At 42.5% G+C, this 18,114-nt stretch overlaps 1 protein-coding gene across 1 annotated transcript; it reads left to right on the top strand.

The window, feature by feature from the left end:
- Positions 1-1,085: 1,085 nt before the first annotated feature.
- Positions 1,086-9,429, top strand: LOC115926228 (bursicon-like). The gene is made up of 2 exons (XM_030990905.1): positions 1,086-1,636; positions 8,755-9,429. The coding sequence occupies exon 2, from the start codon at positions 8,829-8,831 to the stop codon at positions 9,234-9,236; it is 408 nt and encodes a 135-aa protein (XP_030846765.1). The 5' UTR covers positions 1,086-1,636; positions 8,755-8,828; the 3' UTR covers positions 9,237-9,429.
- The last annotated feature ends 8,685 nt before the right edge of the window (positions 9,430-18,114 follow it).

Below are 18,114 nucleotides of genomic sequence, written 5' to 3'. Positions count from 1 at the left end.
CATTTTTAATCACGAACAATACGAATTGTACAAATAAATGAATATCATGTAATGCGTATTTTAGGTGCTGTTAATAGCCCCTGGGTCTGTTCGTCAGCACACTAAGTGTAAAATAAAGGTAAAAAAGCAGGCAGCACCTGCACTGGTTCTAAATCAGCACTGCTATACTGCCGTCACCGCTGTATAAAATCACTTGAAAAGTGCGGAAAACAGCACCTTTAATACATACTTTTGTTTTCTTTCTTTTGTTATTGTTTAGGGTTGCTGTAAAAGGTAGCACCTGCGTTGGCGCTAGCATCACTTAGCCTGCCGTCACTCTAAAAACTCGTTATAAGCGTTAAAATCCAATTTTTGAACGCTAAAATTTGCACTTTTTGTGATTCTTTTTCTTTTCTTCAACGGAAGCGGAATAACCATTTATATACCCTGTTAATGTTCAATGGATCGTTCCCAAGCATTGGAAAGTCACTCTTTACTGTCTAAATGATAATTTAACGCTATAAAAAGTGAGGAGAAAATAAAAGAGATCATAGTACGATTTGCCAGGATGACCAAAATGTGTTTTAAATTGCAAAGCTCTTACCTAAATCACGTAAATTATTCGCGATCCCGAAAAATAATATATGATTTACCAAAGACTTCACTAGAATGCGAAGTTATTGACTAAACGGCAAAATGCAAAGAGCTCTTCATATTGGATGATCGGGGTATAGCCCTATGACGTAGCCCCCCCCCCCTCCCCCCCCCCCCCCTCCCCTGCAGTTCATACTGCAGATTGGCTCAGCCACCGTGCTATTTTTTTCTTCACTCATTTCGGTACTGTCTGATAGGACGCGGTTTTTGCGAAGATAACATGATAATTCATGAACTACAGCATTTAGGAATGAAAAAGAAAGAAAGAAAATCTAGTTTTAACGTATGGCTGTTTGGAGGACGTTATGCGCGGACTCTGTCAGAAGGCTGGATGGTCCTGCGTATGTCGGTACATCCGTCCGTCCGTCCGTCCGTCCGTCCGTCAGTCCATCAGCAACCTACTGCCGACATACTGACGTACGAAAAATCCTGTAGGTATGCAAATTGCAATTATCGCGAGCGTGATGCGTTAGGTTTAGCTGTCATCATCGAGTGGGAACGAGAGAGAGAGAGGAAAAGAAAGAGAGAGACAGAGACGCGACGTAAACACACTAGCCACAGAATGGTCGTCTGCCAGCCGAATTTTGCATCTGACACCTTTCCCGCGCCCGCCAATTTATTATTCCAATGTCACTGACCATCGCCTGCTCGCATTTCCGTTCAAGTTTTTTTCGTAATTCAAACAGGCGACCGTCTTCTTTTCCTCAATATCATAATTTCAACTCCGCACAGAAATCAAAATGCGATGCTAAATCATTTTGATCGCAGATTTTGTTACTTTGCCATTGATCTGATGTCATTATATTCGTCGATATTCTATTCTGCCCTGCATGGATGAGAAGAAATTGAATTGAAAGAGTTTGTTTGGGATCGCTGGCTGCTTAGGGCGGCAGCAACACATGCAGTGTCAACCTAAAGAAGGCATACAAGAGCAGACACATCTAGGCAAACAACAGCTGAAGACAACCTTATACAACCCGTGCAGTCGAGAACAACATCAACCGTAAGTAAAACATTTTTTCCGAAATAAAATTATAAACAACTCGTGTCCGTTACACTTCCAGATTGTACAGTACGATTCTTGTGAATATGCTTAGCGAAAAAACCGCAACTTTATTAAGAATTAATCGTGCGTGTGATTTGAAAAGAATGAGATGCATTGCTTTCGTTTGATGAACATGAAGAATACAGAGGCGTCGCGCGGTTTTAACCACCATCACCGCATGATGGAGGGTCGGAAGCATAATTTCGCTGCGTAATTTTTACCGGTTTCTCACAATATCATTATCTTGAAAGAATGATGATTATATGATTCATTAAGGGTATTTATATTTAGGTTAATAAGAACGATGTTAGATAAATAAAAGGATATTTCTTGAATTTCCTATTACTACTTGGAATATCCTCTCTTTTTTTTAGGTGAATTAAACAGTGTTTCGTTATTGATTATTTATGACAGATTTCCTAGTAGATTCAAAGTGATAACAAAACAAGAACTCAAATATGCATTTACATACAATGGCGAATTGATAATTTAGATGCACAAAACTGAAGGAGAAAAGGCTTTCTTTCAAATAAATTACCGGAATATTCACCATAAAAATTCCTGTCCAGTTGATGGAATTATATTGAAATATCATGCACACATTGGTCAATATAAACGACCATTAAACAGACGCAGCTTAACACATTGAATAATGCACCATCACAAATGATAGGTGTGCAATATTTAACTTTTGCTGTTACAAATGAGTCTTGCCTGTAAAGGTGATGTGGTCTTGTTGTTAAATCACCCAACATCGCATAAAAAGCTCCAGGGTTCGAATCTCTGCTACAATACCTTTCATTTCAAATCTACTTCAATTTTCAATCCACTAATGCGAAACGAACAAACATTATCTAAAAAGACATGCACAAATAAGAAGGTATTTTTTAAGAACATGAGCAAATGCGTAAGGGGTACTCGAAAATGAAAAACAGAAATCATCGTGGACTACATCTTCCTACAAAGAAAATTGTATACCATATAAAAAGAAATACAAATCATTTCCATAAATGCGCTGAGTGCAATGGTTGCTAGTTGATAAAGGCGGATACTTTTTTAAACACATGAGACAATGTCAAAGGCACATCGGGATATTATATCGCAATGTGATATGCGCTATATAGGAAATATAATATATCATCGTTGATATATATTTTCAAGATTTAACAAAACCACAAACGATGCTTTCTTGCCGATGATTTGAAGATGTCTAACTCTCTTAGGCCTGTATGTATAACAAAATGTTGTGTAGAAATGAATAGCACGGATGAATGTATCTTCTATTGATACCAAACAGTTCAACTTTTGTCAAAATGATAATGTAAAATTATAGTTTCTTAACAAATCTGTATAGAACATTACTACTCTCCACAGATATTTACATTGCTTCATGTATACTCTCATATTGAATGTTATACTTAACAATACTTAACATCACATGCAAATTCCTAAGTGGAACAATATATGCATAATCATAACCTAGTTCCTAAGACACCGCCATAAAAAGAATTAAACGACAAACAATATTGTCGTATTAAGTAAATTATTTCCGTGATTATGATCGTCATAATATTGTTATGTTGGGTAGTCTATCCGATTGGGGATACCCCGTCTTTGCCAACATGTTGAACAGTTATTATAAAGGAAACTAAACGATATATGTTATTCCTATTAAAGGTTTGAATAGTATTCATGAGCACGATCTTCAGAGTGTATTATCTGTACGCAATAGTGTGGTTACAATGATTTGAGTGGGGGGGGGGGGGGTCTCTTTCTTCTTTTTTTCTTCGTTTTATGCATGAAAGGGGTTAAATCGAATTAACCACCACTATATATTAAATGATTAAACATAAACTAGTTTTGAATACACCGCCATAAAAAAGAATTAAACGACAGACGATATCATGTAGTAAGTTAAATATTTCCATGATTATATTTGTTATGATAACGGTTATGTTCGGCAATTTAGGATATCCCGTCTTTGCCAATATTTTTGTTGAACAGTTATACAAAAATAAAACTCAATTTCACGAGTAATTTTAGAGTCTATATTAAAACGATATACTTTATTCCCATAAGGGGTTGGAATATCATCCATGAGCACAAGCTTCAGAGTGTAATCTGACAGCACATCTACAATAGTGTGGTTGCAATGATTTGAGTGGGGTTTTTCTTCTTCTTCTTCTTTCTTCCTTTCATTTTCTCTCACTCAACGCAAAAAGGGGTTAAATCAATGGAAAGAAGAAAGTGCTACATATTGACAAGCATATTCTCGTTTGTACGACGCAATCAATCAGGAGCCAAATCGGTTTTATTTCAGTGATTCAATGCCCATGCTTGTGCGCAGCAGGGAGGATAGATAATCTCACATCCCTGGGCGCAGTAGACATTGATAGTATATCACAGAAGAGGTTCGTCTGATCGGTGATGTAACTCGAACATAATTTCTTTCTTCCACTGATTGTGAAAAGAGAACTAATTAGTAATGTATGGGTTACACATGTACTTTATACTGAGAACATCGAACAAAATTTGACTAACGAATCGACGAGAGAATGAGTCAGTTATTAAATAATATCAACAGGAGGTTTGTACTATTATAAAAAGGCCTCTTCAGAGGCCCCTTCAAATCGAATTCGATCGAGAAACAAATTAGTCCGTTTTATGAATCAGTTTTTATTTTTTTTATGAATAATCAATATCTCTTCTTCTTCTTCTTCTTCTTCTTCTTCTTCTTCTTCTTCTTTTTCTTCTTCTCCTTCTTCATCTTCTTTTCCTTCTACTCCTTCTTCATCTTCTTCATTTGATAAGTGCCGATAAATCTAACGAGATTTTTTTTTTTTTTGCATTGTACCTCAATTCTCAATGAAATTAAATTCTGAAATGACATACCGACATCTCCCCTCTTTTCGTCTCTCTCTCTCTCTCTCTCTCTCTCGCTTTGTCGCTTGTATAACGGTGCCCCCCCCCCCTCTCTCTCTCTCTCTCTCTCTCTCTCTCTGATTTTGAAATCAACAACTGATCGATCATTTTTACATAGCCATATTCTTCCAATGGAAACTCCCCGCATTCAACCATAGCATATCAAAACGAAATTTAAAAAACAAGCATGAGTATCCCAGCCAAGATCGAAAGATGGCGTATGTTCAAATTGGGTCTTTACAAAATGGAGAACATTTGAATCATGAAGGTGGGACAGTCCTGGGCCCCGTCTTACAAAGAGTTACGATTGATCCAAATCAATCGTAAGTCCTCCAATCAATCGCAAGTTTGCAGTCTCCAATCTCTTATGTACATAGTTATGATTGATATCAATCGCAAATAAGTTACGATTGATATCAACTCTTTGTAAGACGGGGCCCTGGTCGTTATATTGGCTAACACGGCTCCGTGACGGATTTTACTCTCCTCAAATTTACCAGGCAGAGTTAGTCATGTTGCTTCATTATTCCGTCAAGAGCACCAATTTCGCCCGATAGATTTTTTCTTCTACTCGTAATTGATTTTGCATTTCAATGTCTTTATTGTCCATAAATAATACATCACTTTCATTACATAGACATGATAGAGTTAGCATCAGTGACAGCACAACACTTTCATGGAAGTATATGCCATACAGGTCATTACAAACAGAAAACATGACACTTTAATACACGATTAACGTCTTAATAATCACAGAATGGGCTTATCAGCGGTGATAAAGGGAGCCGTGAAATAAAAGGAAACAAAATTGAAGCAGAGTTCGCGGGCTCATCGATCCCTATTTGTTAGTGATAGAGACGTGTTATGCATCGGGAGCATCCAAAAGGGAAGGATTTGGTGACGATACCGAATCCGTGAAAGGAGCCATGCTCAGCCGGGACACGTACCGTGCTCGGCTGGGTTGGGATGTAGTCGCGTCCCTGACCTATACCAACTCATCGTATCTATCTAGGAGTAGAGTCTCGAGAGGGACATCTTATTCTTAAAGTTTACACTTGATTAACCATTCCTCTAGCAGGTGGTCTTTAAGAGATGCAGAGATGCTATTGATTTAAGGGGTCTCCTTAAGGGGGGTATGGTAACCAATGTAACCCAGGTAGTGGTGGTAGTGGTAGTGGTGATTAGGGAAAGGCTTTTTAATGTAATCGCAAGATGAATTGAAATTCCGACCTTCACCTTCATGTTAACAATTATTATCCATGATCAGTTTTATATGAAATTGTTAGGCTACTGGAAAATAGTTACAGATATACTGGCCACCTTTAAAAAAATACAAATGAATATATAATTGAAATATAAAGCTCTTAACGCCTGTCAGAAGTGTCTTGACGCAATATTTCTCTAATAATTAATGCGATATTGTAGTTTGCTTTAATAATTCCGATCTAGTACCATTAGTTACGTCCTGAATTGCCTGGGTTTTTTTAAGGGCGGTTGGAAAACTTAAGGTTCGCCTAAAAACATTTTCATGATTAGTATTACATGCATATATATTACAGTAAAGGGAAATATAGAATGTTTAAGTGAGAGGCTGGGGTTGGCTCTGTGTCAAGGGAAATTTCCGCCTACTTGGGTTAGGCCTCCTTTAATGAGTTAATCAATCACTAATTAATCTTTAAATCCACCATCATTAGCAGATACCTTACTGGTTTATGTATACATACATAGGGACGAGGAATATGAATCAGGTCAGATGTGTGGGCGAGACTAAGACTAACACACAGAGGTTGTTATTAATTAAAGCACTCTCAGATGTGAAAGGGATTGATAGACATTTTAATATCCCATAAGTCTTTAATTGAAGTGGGTAGCTTGCGTGCTGGCACAAGCACTTCAAAATGAAACCTGATATTCAGAAGCTTACCATCAGCTATGCACTAACTAAACTAATAGCTGCCTGATGATGGTGAAGAGCATATAACATATACAACGTATTATCAGTGCCTCTACAGGATAATCAAATTTAATTATAAAGTAATTGTTATTGTCTCTATTAAAAATCCAATTAACAGTATTCTAATAGAGATATGACCAGGTAAATCTAAGTGGATTTCAGTACATTCCCAAATTTGTGTTAATTTTATGAAAACGTTTATTAGTATCAGAAGTAGCTATAGACTTTATTGGACAACTTGATTAGCACAAGGTTAACCTGCCACAAAGTACACAAGATGTTAAAGATGACTTTCTTCATGCTCGCTTGCGGGTATCGTCTATAAATCTTTTTGTTTAATATAAATTTATTGGTTAAAAAGGCTCCTGGCGTTCCACTATTATTGCCCAATTCATAGGTGAGTGGCAAAATATACAGCGCATTATATTTATAGGCTACCCGTTATATACGGTGTAGACATCTGGATGGAAGTGGCAAGCACACATGTGTTATTAATGTCTTGCAAAAGGACGTTGGGATTCGAACCATCAACCCTTTGATTGAGAGTAAAAGGAATAAACCACTATGATACTTCCGTTGGTGTTTAAAGATATTTTAACAGTTGTTCTGTTTAACGAAACAATAACTTGTGTGACAATGTAACGATGATAGTTGTTTTATGGGAGTTATCGAACAAAATACCAGCTATTAAGATTTAATCAAATGAAGAGCGGAGTGAGTATTCAATCATAATAGTTCTGTTCCAACAGAAAGAGCTAATAATATGAAAGTAAGAAAGCCAAAGCTCATCTTAAAGAAAGGGGGAAATCAGTTTTCCTAGCGCTTAACCTTTTCATTGAACATAGTGGCAAAGTATTTTAGATTAAGATTGGTAAGTGCTAGAGGAAGACAAAACATCCGTTAATAATGGGAAGTCCACAAGTCTGTTACTATACAAAGGATGGAAAAGTCATTGAATAACTTCTTAGAATGAACTCCTTGGAATGTAATCTTTGTAGTAGGATGTCGGTAAGGAAGGAAACGGCTCGATCTGATTGAAGAAGCATCGACAATTTTTATATCATTATATGATTATCCAAAGTTCGAATTTTTGCAGAACGACCTTTTCTTGCTTTATTTATAACTTTCAAAATGTACAAAATGATCTCGTTTGATATTGGTTTTAACGTTTTATAAGTATCCATAAACTTTTCTTATAAAGACATATGCGGCTGATCTATTAAAGCACGAATCACTTATCACTCATCATAAAATGATTCAGAACGTATGCGTTCCATCCTGCCCATAGCAACAAGAGGTGTGTGATACAAATAATTGTGTAAAAGAGGTTATAATGTCTTTATTGTCACCGCCAGCTCAGCAAACACCATAATACAAAGTCGCTCCAATTATTGACCACTTCTTTTCAATTTTAGAATATTGCACTCGGTTTCATTTTGATACATAGCCTGTGGCATCATTTTTGTCTTAATAAAAACGGAAAATACGAAACTGATCTGTGATAGTTCGGGGGGGGGGTCCTATTAAGTACGAGAGAGTTTTTAAGTTTGATAGCAGTCATCAATACCACATCGGTTCGTTGTGCAGTAAGCATTTTATTTCTTTTTGAACAGCTTTTGTATCCTACATAAAATTGTCATTTTCTTCCACATTTCATTTTTAATGCCTAAGCCCTAAATTTATGTCTTCACATATTCATTTCCTTTATGAAATCGAGGGTTTTACCTTCATAAATCATGCGGTCTTTTTTTAAGGGATTTCGATAATGTTCAGAACGAAGAGAAGTTGGTACCGAATTATTTCATGTATGAAGACTTTATAAATAAAAGAATGCAGTGGTCAATAGGGTACACAAGCGAATAAGAATGGTGATGGTGGTAGTGGTGATGATGATGATGATGATGGTGGTGATGAAGATGATGGTGATTGGGATGATGATGATGATGGAGATGGTGATGGTAATGGTGATAATGAGGGTGATGGGGATGGTGATGATGGCGATGGTGATGGTGATGGTGATGGTGATGGTGATGATAATGATAAGGATAATAATAATGATGATGATGATGATAATAATAATAATAGTAATGATGATGATAATGATGATGATGATGATGATGATGATGATGATGATGTTGTTCGTAATAATGATAATAACAACAATAATACATTTTCTGTTTCTTCTTACATTCATTCTCAGATCTCTGTGACGTCACAACCCCAAAGATCAAGGTGATATCAACGTCACACGATACATTCCATCACTAGATCACCATGGCAACACTAACCACGACACAATCTTCATTGTTGATGTTGGCCCTGATTCTCCTCTCACTGACTACGTCATCACTGGTCCTGGCTGACTGCCGTAAGCTTGGTCTTCAGTACAAACTCGCCAGACCAGGTTGCCGACCAGTCACCTTGGACTCGGTAGGCTGTAGAGGCACCTGTAGCGGCTACACAAGGATATCACCCAATAATTACCTCGAGGTGGAACGATCCTGCACCTGTTGTCAAGAGATGGGTTTCCTAGAGCGCACTCAACGGTTACAATGCCCCACCCTTAATCCTCCCTTTCGTGACGTCACATATAGGATACCAAGGCGTTGTTCGTGTCGTCCATGCCGGTCAGTGGCGAGTGTGAGTCGAGTTCAGACGCTAGAAGATCTACGGCTGGGTTGAGGTCTAGGACCTAGGTCTCTTATATGAACTATAATACTTGTGTCCAAATGTCAGATTTACAGAGTACTATTTTTATGACGAAGACGACGACGACGGCAATGGTGACACTGATGACGAATTGCACATCCAGTGTGATAAAAAATTGAAAGATTTTAAAAATCGTGCACATACCTTAATCATATCTTCTTCTTTTTCTGAGTTTATGTGTTCATTCGATATTAACGATTTGAGATATTAATTATGTGTATGTTGCGGTTTTTAAGACAAAACCTAAACAAATTTACTTTGAACCGTGAAATTGGTTTACTGGATAGGGATTCATCTGTAGGTTCGGGATATATTAATGCTTTCTGACTCGTTTTTATCTTAAATTTCGTGAGACTTTTTTTGTTTAGAAATATATGAACGAATCTTCAGATACATGTATGATAATAAAGTCAAGCGCAGGTGGATTTAGTAAAAGTCATTTGATGCGAGTCGATTTAATTTAAAAATTGCTGTTACATGATCACAAGAGCGAAATAGAATCTTAGCCGCCACCCCCCCCCCCCCTCCCGGGCCGCCCCCTCCTTCCACCACCAGGTAAACAAACAGATAAATAAAATAGCTACCATTGAGTGACTTGTAGAAGAGTTTCCTCCTATTTTCTCACGTCTGAATGGTCCTTTCTCCATTCCCCCATGCCAGTAAAGGTCTCAAGAGTGTAATATTGATTCTAGAAAGGTGCTACAATTTCCGTATTAAATCTAGGGTCACCGAACGCCCCTACAGCATGAAAACTTACGTATGTCGGAGCCCAAGCTTCCATGAAAGAAAGTTCTTTCATCTGAATGTTTAAGCATTTACGTTTCATCATGTTAATGTACGTACGTCTATATTCATGTACATCATGTTCTATAAATACACGGGGGTTCTGGTTTATTTCTCTCCTGGGGCTATGAACAATGCCCCTTGTTTCTGTCCAAGTAATATTGGCAGATCTCCTCATAGAGGGGGGGGGGGGGGCAGGTAGCAAATGCCGGACATACAAACATGATATGATTATACTTATTCCAAAGGACTATTCAGGATACACCTATCTCTAGCTTTTACTTAAAAGTAAATCTAGGAAACGATTTTTTTTTAAACTACTTTCGGAAATGACTGCTGATATGATGAATTACCATGTCGTTGTATTGATATTTGTCAATTTGAAATGACTTGATTTATCTTACAAACTTCATAATGAAACGATTATTATCACGTGTTTTTGTTGAAGACTTTCCCTATCATCTATATGATCTCTGTGCCCAATCCTTGATTTTTTTTTCTCGCAACCATCCATTTTTGTTTCAAATGTTCCTTCAAGTTGCCCCAAAGTTGACGATTGACATTTTGTGTATAGCCCCTATTTTCCTCCAATGAATTACTTTCCACCTGCTTCTCGACTACACTCGTATTATCATCGATTTACACGCAAAGTAGACAGGCTGAATTCCGTTTGGTATATCAAGCGTAAATCCCGCCCAATTTACAAGTAAAAGTCAGGACATTCATTCGAACAAAACCTCAAGTGTTTTCCACTTTTTAAGTCAATGGGCGTATAGATGCATCCAATAGTTTACACATGCAAACGAATCAATTGGTGGGTATTCGGGCATAGTGATGTACAAACTTGCAGGGTTTTGTGCACTATTCTCAAGCGAAACAAAGACAATCATGAGGCGAAGACGACTAGTCAGACATGCTAATCGGCTCGTTGATGCAGTCTTTAATAGATCCTTTTCGAATGGTTTCATTCGTGATAAGTGCACAGTTTTCGGTGCCAAAGCAATAAGTTCTGATGCTTTAACAATCTTCATTACACCACGAAAGATTGATATGGTTCAGGGCACAACCTGGCTTATAGTCAACATTCCATATTTTGTAATATTAAAAGGAGAATTAACCCTTCATAGAATATCGGCTTCAGTCCAGGCGTAACACCCAGACAAGCATAATCGCTAAATGTGTGAGAAAAAAAATACAAAAAATGAGACAAAGTATGAAAAAGTTATACATTTTCACAGATGAGGTCACTAGTGATAACGAATATTTCCGAGCAGTAAAACGAATGTTATGTGTGATGTCAGGAATGGAGTTCATTCTTTCATTGTAAGTGTGTACAACAGATTTAAACTATACCATTCTCAGTTCAAATGGTTTAAAGATACTATGTCCCATTTGCAGGCCAACAAAAATGAAAAGGTTAAATTCCAACGGCATTTGAAAGATAATAGTAATATATGTAGAACTTCCCTTAAAAAGGTGGGGCTTGAAAATGTCTTCAAGTGGGAAAATAATGACTATTAGTTGTCAAATCGACTTAGGAGCTATAGAGCCAATAAGTAATAGTCTCGATTTTCAGACCATTGTACTGAATAATCATGCGTGTTATGCTGCGCAAAGATGCAATCAGTTTAATTTTGGCCATCACAAGAAGTGGGTTATTGATATAGACAAATGCTCATGTACCCTTTACATCTCATTTTATGTATGTTATTACCAAAGAAGAAAAAAAGCCAGTCAGTCACTCAATAGTGTCTGACAGTGAAGTCTAGCAAGTAAACAGGTTTCATTGCATAATTTGAATATTAGGACACTGCTAACGTTTAAATTTCACAGATGGGACATAAAATACATGACATATTCATAATTCCTGCAAAGTTCTACAGAATTTGTGGTTGGCTGCAAAAGGGACATAGTACCTTTAACAGATTCAATGTCCATCTTAGGTCACTCGTTCGCCCGTTACTAGTGAAACGCCTGATTCTGAAAGGTTTAAAAATTATGGTTGAATACAAATAATGATTATGATATTCGATGACCAGGGTACTTTGCAACGCGTTCAGAGACATAGAGAAAGCCCTAAATATAGCCATTGAATATATCTTCACAATATTTGTAATATTACATTGTTCATGTGGAAGTTAACATTTTATCCCCTATGAATTTTTACTGTGCATTTTAAAGTTGTAAATGTTTGATTGTGTCATGCGCTCATTGGTATTTTATTGGTATTTAATATATCGTTTAACTTATGATAATGCCTGCACTTAAGCTGCTGCTGCTGCTGCACTAACATTACATTATAGAGTATTTACTATTTATCTATATATCGTTAAGACCCATTGACAATTTTTGTTTCGGTTGTTAAATATTTATAACAGGGTATAACTTAAAGAGAGGAGATTCGTCGTATATCGGTTGGAGTTTGCGAGCAGGTGCTGCCACATAGTTATTGAGTCTTCAAATGCATCAACATGTACGTAGTTTCTTGCATTCATGCAGTGCCCGATTAATCGGGTCGAGAATTCCCCATTTTAGAGTTTTACCTTTTAGGTTATTTATTCATTCTAAGCAGCTCGTTGTTAGCATTATAATTAAAACAAAGAAGATATATTAATTTATTCCAAATAATAAATATGATAAGTTTGCAATGTGTACATAGATGATGTAGATAGCCGACTTGACATTTTATGTCCAATTGTAAATAGAGCCTTTCATCTCGACTAGGTGTTGTTCTATTCATTCTCACACTCATTTACCATATGCCATACAGTCTTTGAAATCAGTATAGTATAGTGGGTATGTTTAATGTGGTATACGGCACATTTAGATGGGGGTAAAAACATAGCAGGTGCTGATCTGCGAAGACGAACATTGATAATATCGGAGTAAGGCAAAAATGGATGATAGTGACCGTATAATTATGGTTCTCGATGTAAAATACGAAAAATAGGAAAAACTGACGATATAGTTGTTGTTTTGTTTCGACAATTAAAATTCTTACAAAAAAATTGGAATAATCACTTCCAGCGTACTGAGTGTGTCTCCCATGCATGTTCGAAAGGGAATATGACGTAGAGTGATTGCATTGATGCTGAATAATGTGAAAAGAATAAATGAGGAGAGGGGAAGAGGAGGGGAAGAGGAGGGGGTGAGGAGAGGGTGAGGAGAGGGGGAGAGGAGGGGATGAGGAGAGGGAGAGGAGGGGTGAGGAGAGGGGAAGAGGAGGGGGTGAGGAGAGGGAAGAGGAGGGGGTGAGGAGAGGGGGAGAGGAGGGGGTGAGGGAGGGGAAGAGGAGGGGGTGAGGAGAGGGTGAGGAGAGGGGGAGAGGAGGGGATGAGGAGAGGGAGAGGAGGGATGAGGAGAGGGGGAGGAGGGGATGAGGAGGGGGATGAGGAGAGGGGGAGAGGAGGGGATGAGGAGAGGGGGAGGAGGGGATGAGAGAGAGGGGATGAGGAGGGGATGAGGAGAGGGGGAGAGGAGGGGATGAGGAGAGGGGGAGAGGAGGGGGTGAGGAGGGGATGAGGAGAGGGGGAGAGGAGGGGGTGAGGAGGGGATGAGGAGAGGGGATGAGGAGAGGGGGAGAGGAGGGGATGAGGAGAGGGGGGAGAGGGGATGAGGAGAGGGGGAGAGGAGGGGTTGGGAGAGGGAGAGAGGAGGGGATGAGGAGAGGGAGAGGAGGGGATGAGGAGAGGGGATGAGGAGGGGATGAGGAGAGGGAGAGGAGGGGATGAGGAGAGGGGATGAGGAGAGGGGGAGAGGAGAGGGAGAGGAGGAGGGGATAAGGAGAGGAGAGGAGGGGATGAGGAGAGGGGATGAGGAGGGGATGAGGAGAGGGAGAGGAGGGGTGAGGAGAGGGGATGAGGAGAGGGAGAGGAGGGATGAGGGGAGGGGGAGAGGAGGGATGAGGAGAAGGAGAGGAGGGGATGAGGAGAGGGGGAGAGGAGGGGATGAGGAGAGGGAGAGGAGGGGATGAGGAGAAGGAGAGGAGGGGATGAGGAGAGGGGAGAGGAGGGATGAGGAGAAGGGAGGAGGGGATGAGGAGAGGGGGAGAGGAGGGGGGAGGAGAGGGGAAGGAGGAGGGGGTGAGGAGAGGGTGAGGAGAGGGGGGAGAGGAGGGGATGAGGAGAGGGAGAGGAGGGATGAGGAGAGGGGGAGGAGGGGATGAGGAGAGGGGATGAGGAGAGGGGGAGAGGAGGGATGAGGAGAGGGGGAGGAGGGGATGAGGAGAGGGGATGAGGAGGGGATGAGGAGAGGGGAGAGGAGGGGATGAGGAGAGGGGGAGAGGAGGGGGTGAGGAGGGGATGAGGAGAGGGGAGAGGAGGGGGTGAGGAGGGGATGAGGAGAGGGGATGAGGAGAGGGGGAGAGGAGGGGATGAGGAGAGGGGGAGAGGGGATGAGGAGAGGGGAGAGGAGGGGTTGGGAGAGGGGAGAGAGGAGGGGATGAGGAGAGGGAGAGGAGGGGATGAGGAGAGGGGATGAGGAGGGGATGAGGAGAGGGAGAGGAGGGATGAGGAGAGGGGATGAGGAGAGGGGGAGAGGAGAGGGAGAGAGGAGGGGATAAGGAGAGGGGAGAGGAGGGGATGAGGAGAGGGGATGAGGAGGGGATGAGGAGAGGGAGAGGAGGGGGTGAGGAGAGGGATGAGGAGAGGGAGAGGAGGGGATGAGGGGAGGGGGAGAGGAGGGATGAGGAGAAGGAGAGGAGGGGATGAGGAGAGGGGGAGGGAGGGGATGAGGAGAGGGGAGAGGAGGGGATGAGGAGAAGGAGAGGAGGGGATGAGGAGAGGGGGAGAGGAGGGATGAGGAGAAGGAGAGGAGGGATGAGGAGAAGGAGAGGAGGGGATGAGGAGAGGGGGAGAGGAGGGATGAGGAGAAGGAGAGGAGGGGATGAGGAGAGGGGGGGAGAGAAGGGGATGAGGAGAGGGGATGAGGAAAGGGAGAGGAGGGGATGAGGAGAGGGGATGAGGAGAGGGGGAGAGGAGGGGATGAGGAGAGGGGGAGAGGAGGGGATGAGGAGAGGGAGAGGAGGGGATGAGGAGGGGATGAGGAGAGGGAGAGGAGGGGATGAGGAGAGGGGGAGAGGAGGGATGAGGAGAAGGAGAGGAGGGGATGAGGAGAGGGGGAGAGGAGGGGATGAGGAGAGGGAGAGGAGGGGGGGTGAGGAGAGGGATGAGGAGAGGAGAGAGAGGAGGGGATGAGGAGAGGGGGAGAGGAGGGATGAGGAGAAGGAGAGGAGGGGATGAGGAGAGGGGGAGAGAAGGGGATGAGGAGAGGGGATGAGGAAAGGGAGAGGAGGGGATGAGGAGAGGGGATGAGGAGAGGGGGAGAGGAGGGGATGAGGAGAGGGGGAGAGGAGGGGATGAGGAGAGGGAGAGGAGGGGGATGAGGAGAGGGGATGAGGAAAGGGAGAGGAGGGGATGAGGAGAGGGGATGAGGAGAGGGGGAGAGGAGGGGATGAGGAGAGGGGGAGGAGGGGATGAGGAGAGGGGAGAGGAGGGGTTGAGGAGAGGGGAGAGGGAGGGGATGAGGAGAGGGGGGAGGAGGGGATGAGGAGAGGGGGAGAGGAGGGGATGAGGGAGGGGGAGAGGAGGGGATGAGGAGAGGGGGAGAGGAAGGGATGAGGAGAGGGGGAGAGGAGGGGTTGAGGAGAGGGGGAGAGGAGGGGATGAGGAGAGGGGGAGAGGAGGGATGAGGAGAGGGGGGAGGAGGAGGGATGAGGAGAGGGGGAGAGGAGGGGTTGAGGAGAGGGGGGAGGAGGGGATGAGGAGAGGGGGAGAGGAGGGGATGAGGAGAGGGGAGAGGAGGCGATGAGGAGAGGGGGGAGGAGGGGATGAGGAGAGGGGGAGAGGAGGGGTTGAGGAGAGGGGGGAGGAGGGGATGAGGAGAGGGGGAGAGGAGGGGATGAGGAGAGGGAGAGGAGGGGTTGAGGAGAGGGGGAGAGGAGGGGGTGATGAGGGGGGTGAGAAGAGGGGATGAGGAGAGGGGGAGAGGAGGGGGATGAGGAGAGGGTGAGAGGAGGGGATGAGGAGAGGGGGAGAGGAGGGGATGAGGAGAGGGGGAGAGGAGGGTTGAGGAGAGGGATGAGGAGAGGGGGAGGAGGGGATGAGGAGAGGGGGAGAGGAGGGGATGAGGAGAGGGGGAGAGGAGGGGTTGAGGAGAGGGGGAGAGGAGGGGATGAGGAGAGGGGATGAGGAGAGGGTGAGGAGGGGGAGGAGGAGGGGATGAGGAGAGGGGATGAGGAGAGGGGGGAGGAGGGGATGAGGAGGGGGGGAGAGGAGGGGGTTGAGGAGAGGGGATGAGGAGAGGGGGAGGAGGGGATGAGGAGAGGGGGAGAGGAGGGGATGAGGAGAGGGGGGAGAGGAGGGGTTGAGGAGAGGGGGAGAGGGGGGATGAGGAGGAGAGGGGGAGAGGAGGGGATGAGGAGAGGGGGGGAGAGGAGGGGTTGAGGAGAGGGGAGAGGAGGGGATGAGGAGAGGGGATGAGGAGAGGGTGAGGAGGGGGGGAGGAGGGGATGAGGAGAGGGGGAGAGAAGGGGATGAGGAGAGGGGAGAGAGGAGGGGATGAGGAGAGGGGGAGAGGAGGGGATGAGGAGAGGGGGAGAGGAGGGGGTGAGGAGATGGGGAGAGGAGGGGATGAGGAGAGGAAACGTTTTCTTCGGTTGTCTCATAAAAGAAGTTGATCATAAACTGACTCCACACGGTGTTGAGTGCTCAGGGGTCACGGGACCACCGCCTTCATCGGGCTGGTAGTTCCATTATGTGAATCGGTAAATTAACTATTACAAAATGAGGGATACATTACATTGTACAATAGGGACACAAATGTTTTTATTGTGCAGAACATACTCTTTTATTTGACTTACTTATTGAATGATACTATAAAACCAAAATGCAATTTTGTAGTCTAACAATTGGAGTACAAAGAAACAACAGCCATGAAATGCAGAAACACCAAACACCTGGGAAGGAAGCATTCATAAATTTTAATACATATAGTTGATAAACGACTCCGCATGAAACTATAAAAACCAAAATGTAATTTGCGTTCTGGCAATTGGAGTACAAAGAATGATAGCAGGTGAATGAAAAATGCTTCAACAACATAAACACCTGGGAAGGAAGCATCCATTAATTTGAATAATTTAGTTGATAAACGACTCCGCATGTGGACGTTTGGGGAGCAGAAAGCAGTGGATTCTTAACAACACGAACCCATTTAACAGAATGTCGGAACGTAAATTAAATTTGGCGCTGTTGGAAAATGCATCTTTCTACCTGCGACTTTAATAGTACGATCCAGTAAATTACTATAGTAAAATGGCTCTAACTTTAAAATTACTTATTACATAAAAACCAAAACTTCAGTGATATCAGACAAAATATATTATATATTACTAATAATTAAAAAAGATGCATAAACATTGTGAAAGTGTAGCATTTTACGATAAAAAGACACCGATTTAGCGAAGATGACGTCATTATGTGCGCTTGCATCAGGGAATCAAGGTCAAAAGGTCAATTCAGACGCTGATAAGTTTTTTGTCAAACTTTTTGTTCCTTTATTCCGACAAAATTATACAATCAATCAAAACAAGTTTAATACCAGAAGAAAGCTAACGATTAGTATTTCCATTAACCGCTTGCCCCAAAGTCGCTTGACCACAGTGTAAAACGAGTGAGAGCTTGCGAGAGCGGCCAAAGTGTGATTGAAACTCGCTATTTGCTCTTCTCCAACGCAAAAGAGACGACATTGTGCTGGATAAATACTTTTTTTCCGACAAAAGTACAGAAAATTTGCTTATGGTCTTTTTATATTATACTCTATGAAATGTTACCCGAGTGACTCCGGGCGCCCCAATGCTGGAAAGAAACGCACATTTTAGAAAACTTCACTTTTTAATGGAAAAATGCTTATTTGTTCTATGCACGCAAGTCAGATTGAGCGGATGATACAACGTTTCCATATGATGAGGAGGGGGTGAGGAGGGGGTGAGGAGGGGGTTGAGGAGGGGGTGAGGAGAGGGGGAGAGGAGGGGATGAGGGAGGGGGAGAGGAGGGGATGAGGAGAGGGG

The sequence above is a fragment of the Strongylocentrotus purpuratus genome, unplaced genomic scaffold (genome assembly GCF_000002235.5).
Source record: "Strongylocentrotus purpuratus isolate Spur 01 unplaced genomic scaffold, Spur_5.0 spur5_scaffold_19, whole genome shotgun sequence".
In the NCBI taxonomy this organism is placed as follows: Eukaryota; Metazoa; Echinodermata; class Echinoidea; order Camarodonta; family Strongylocentrotidae; genus Strongylocentrotus; species Strongylocentrotus purpuratus.
The sequence above is the reverse complement of the archived record's forward strand: the minus strand, read 5'-3'. Positions and strand labels throughout refer to the sequence as shown.

What these genes read in the sequence shown, in the direction of transcription:
- LOC115926228 (XM_030990905.1), top strand. Translation starts at nt 8,829, where the DNA reads ATGGCAACACTAACCACGACACAATCTTCATTGTTGATGTTGGCCCTG.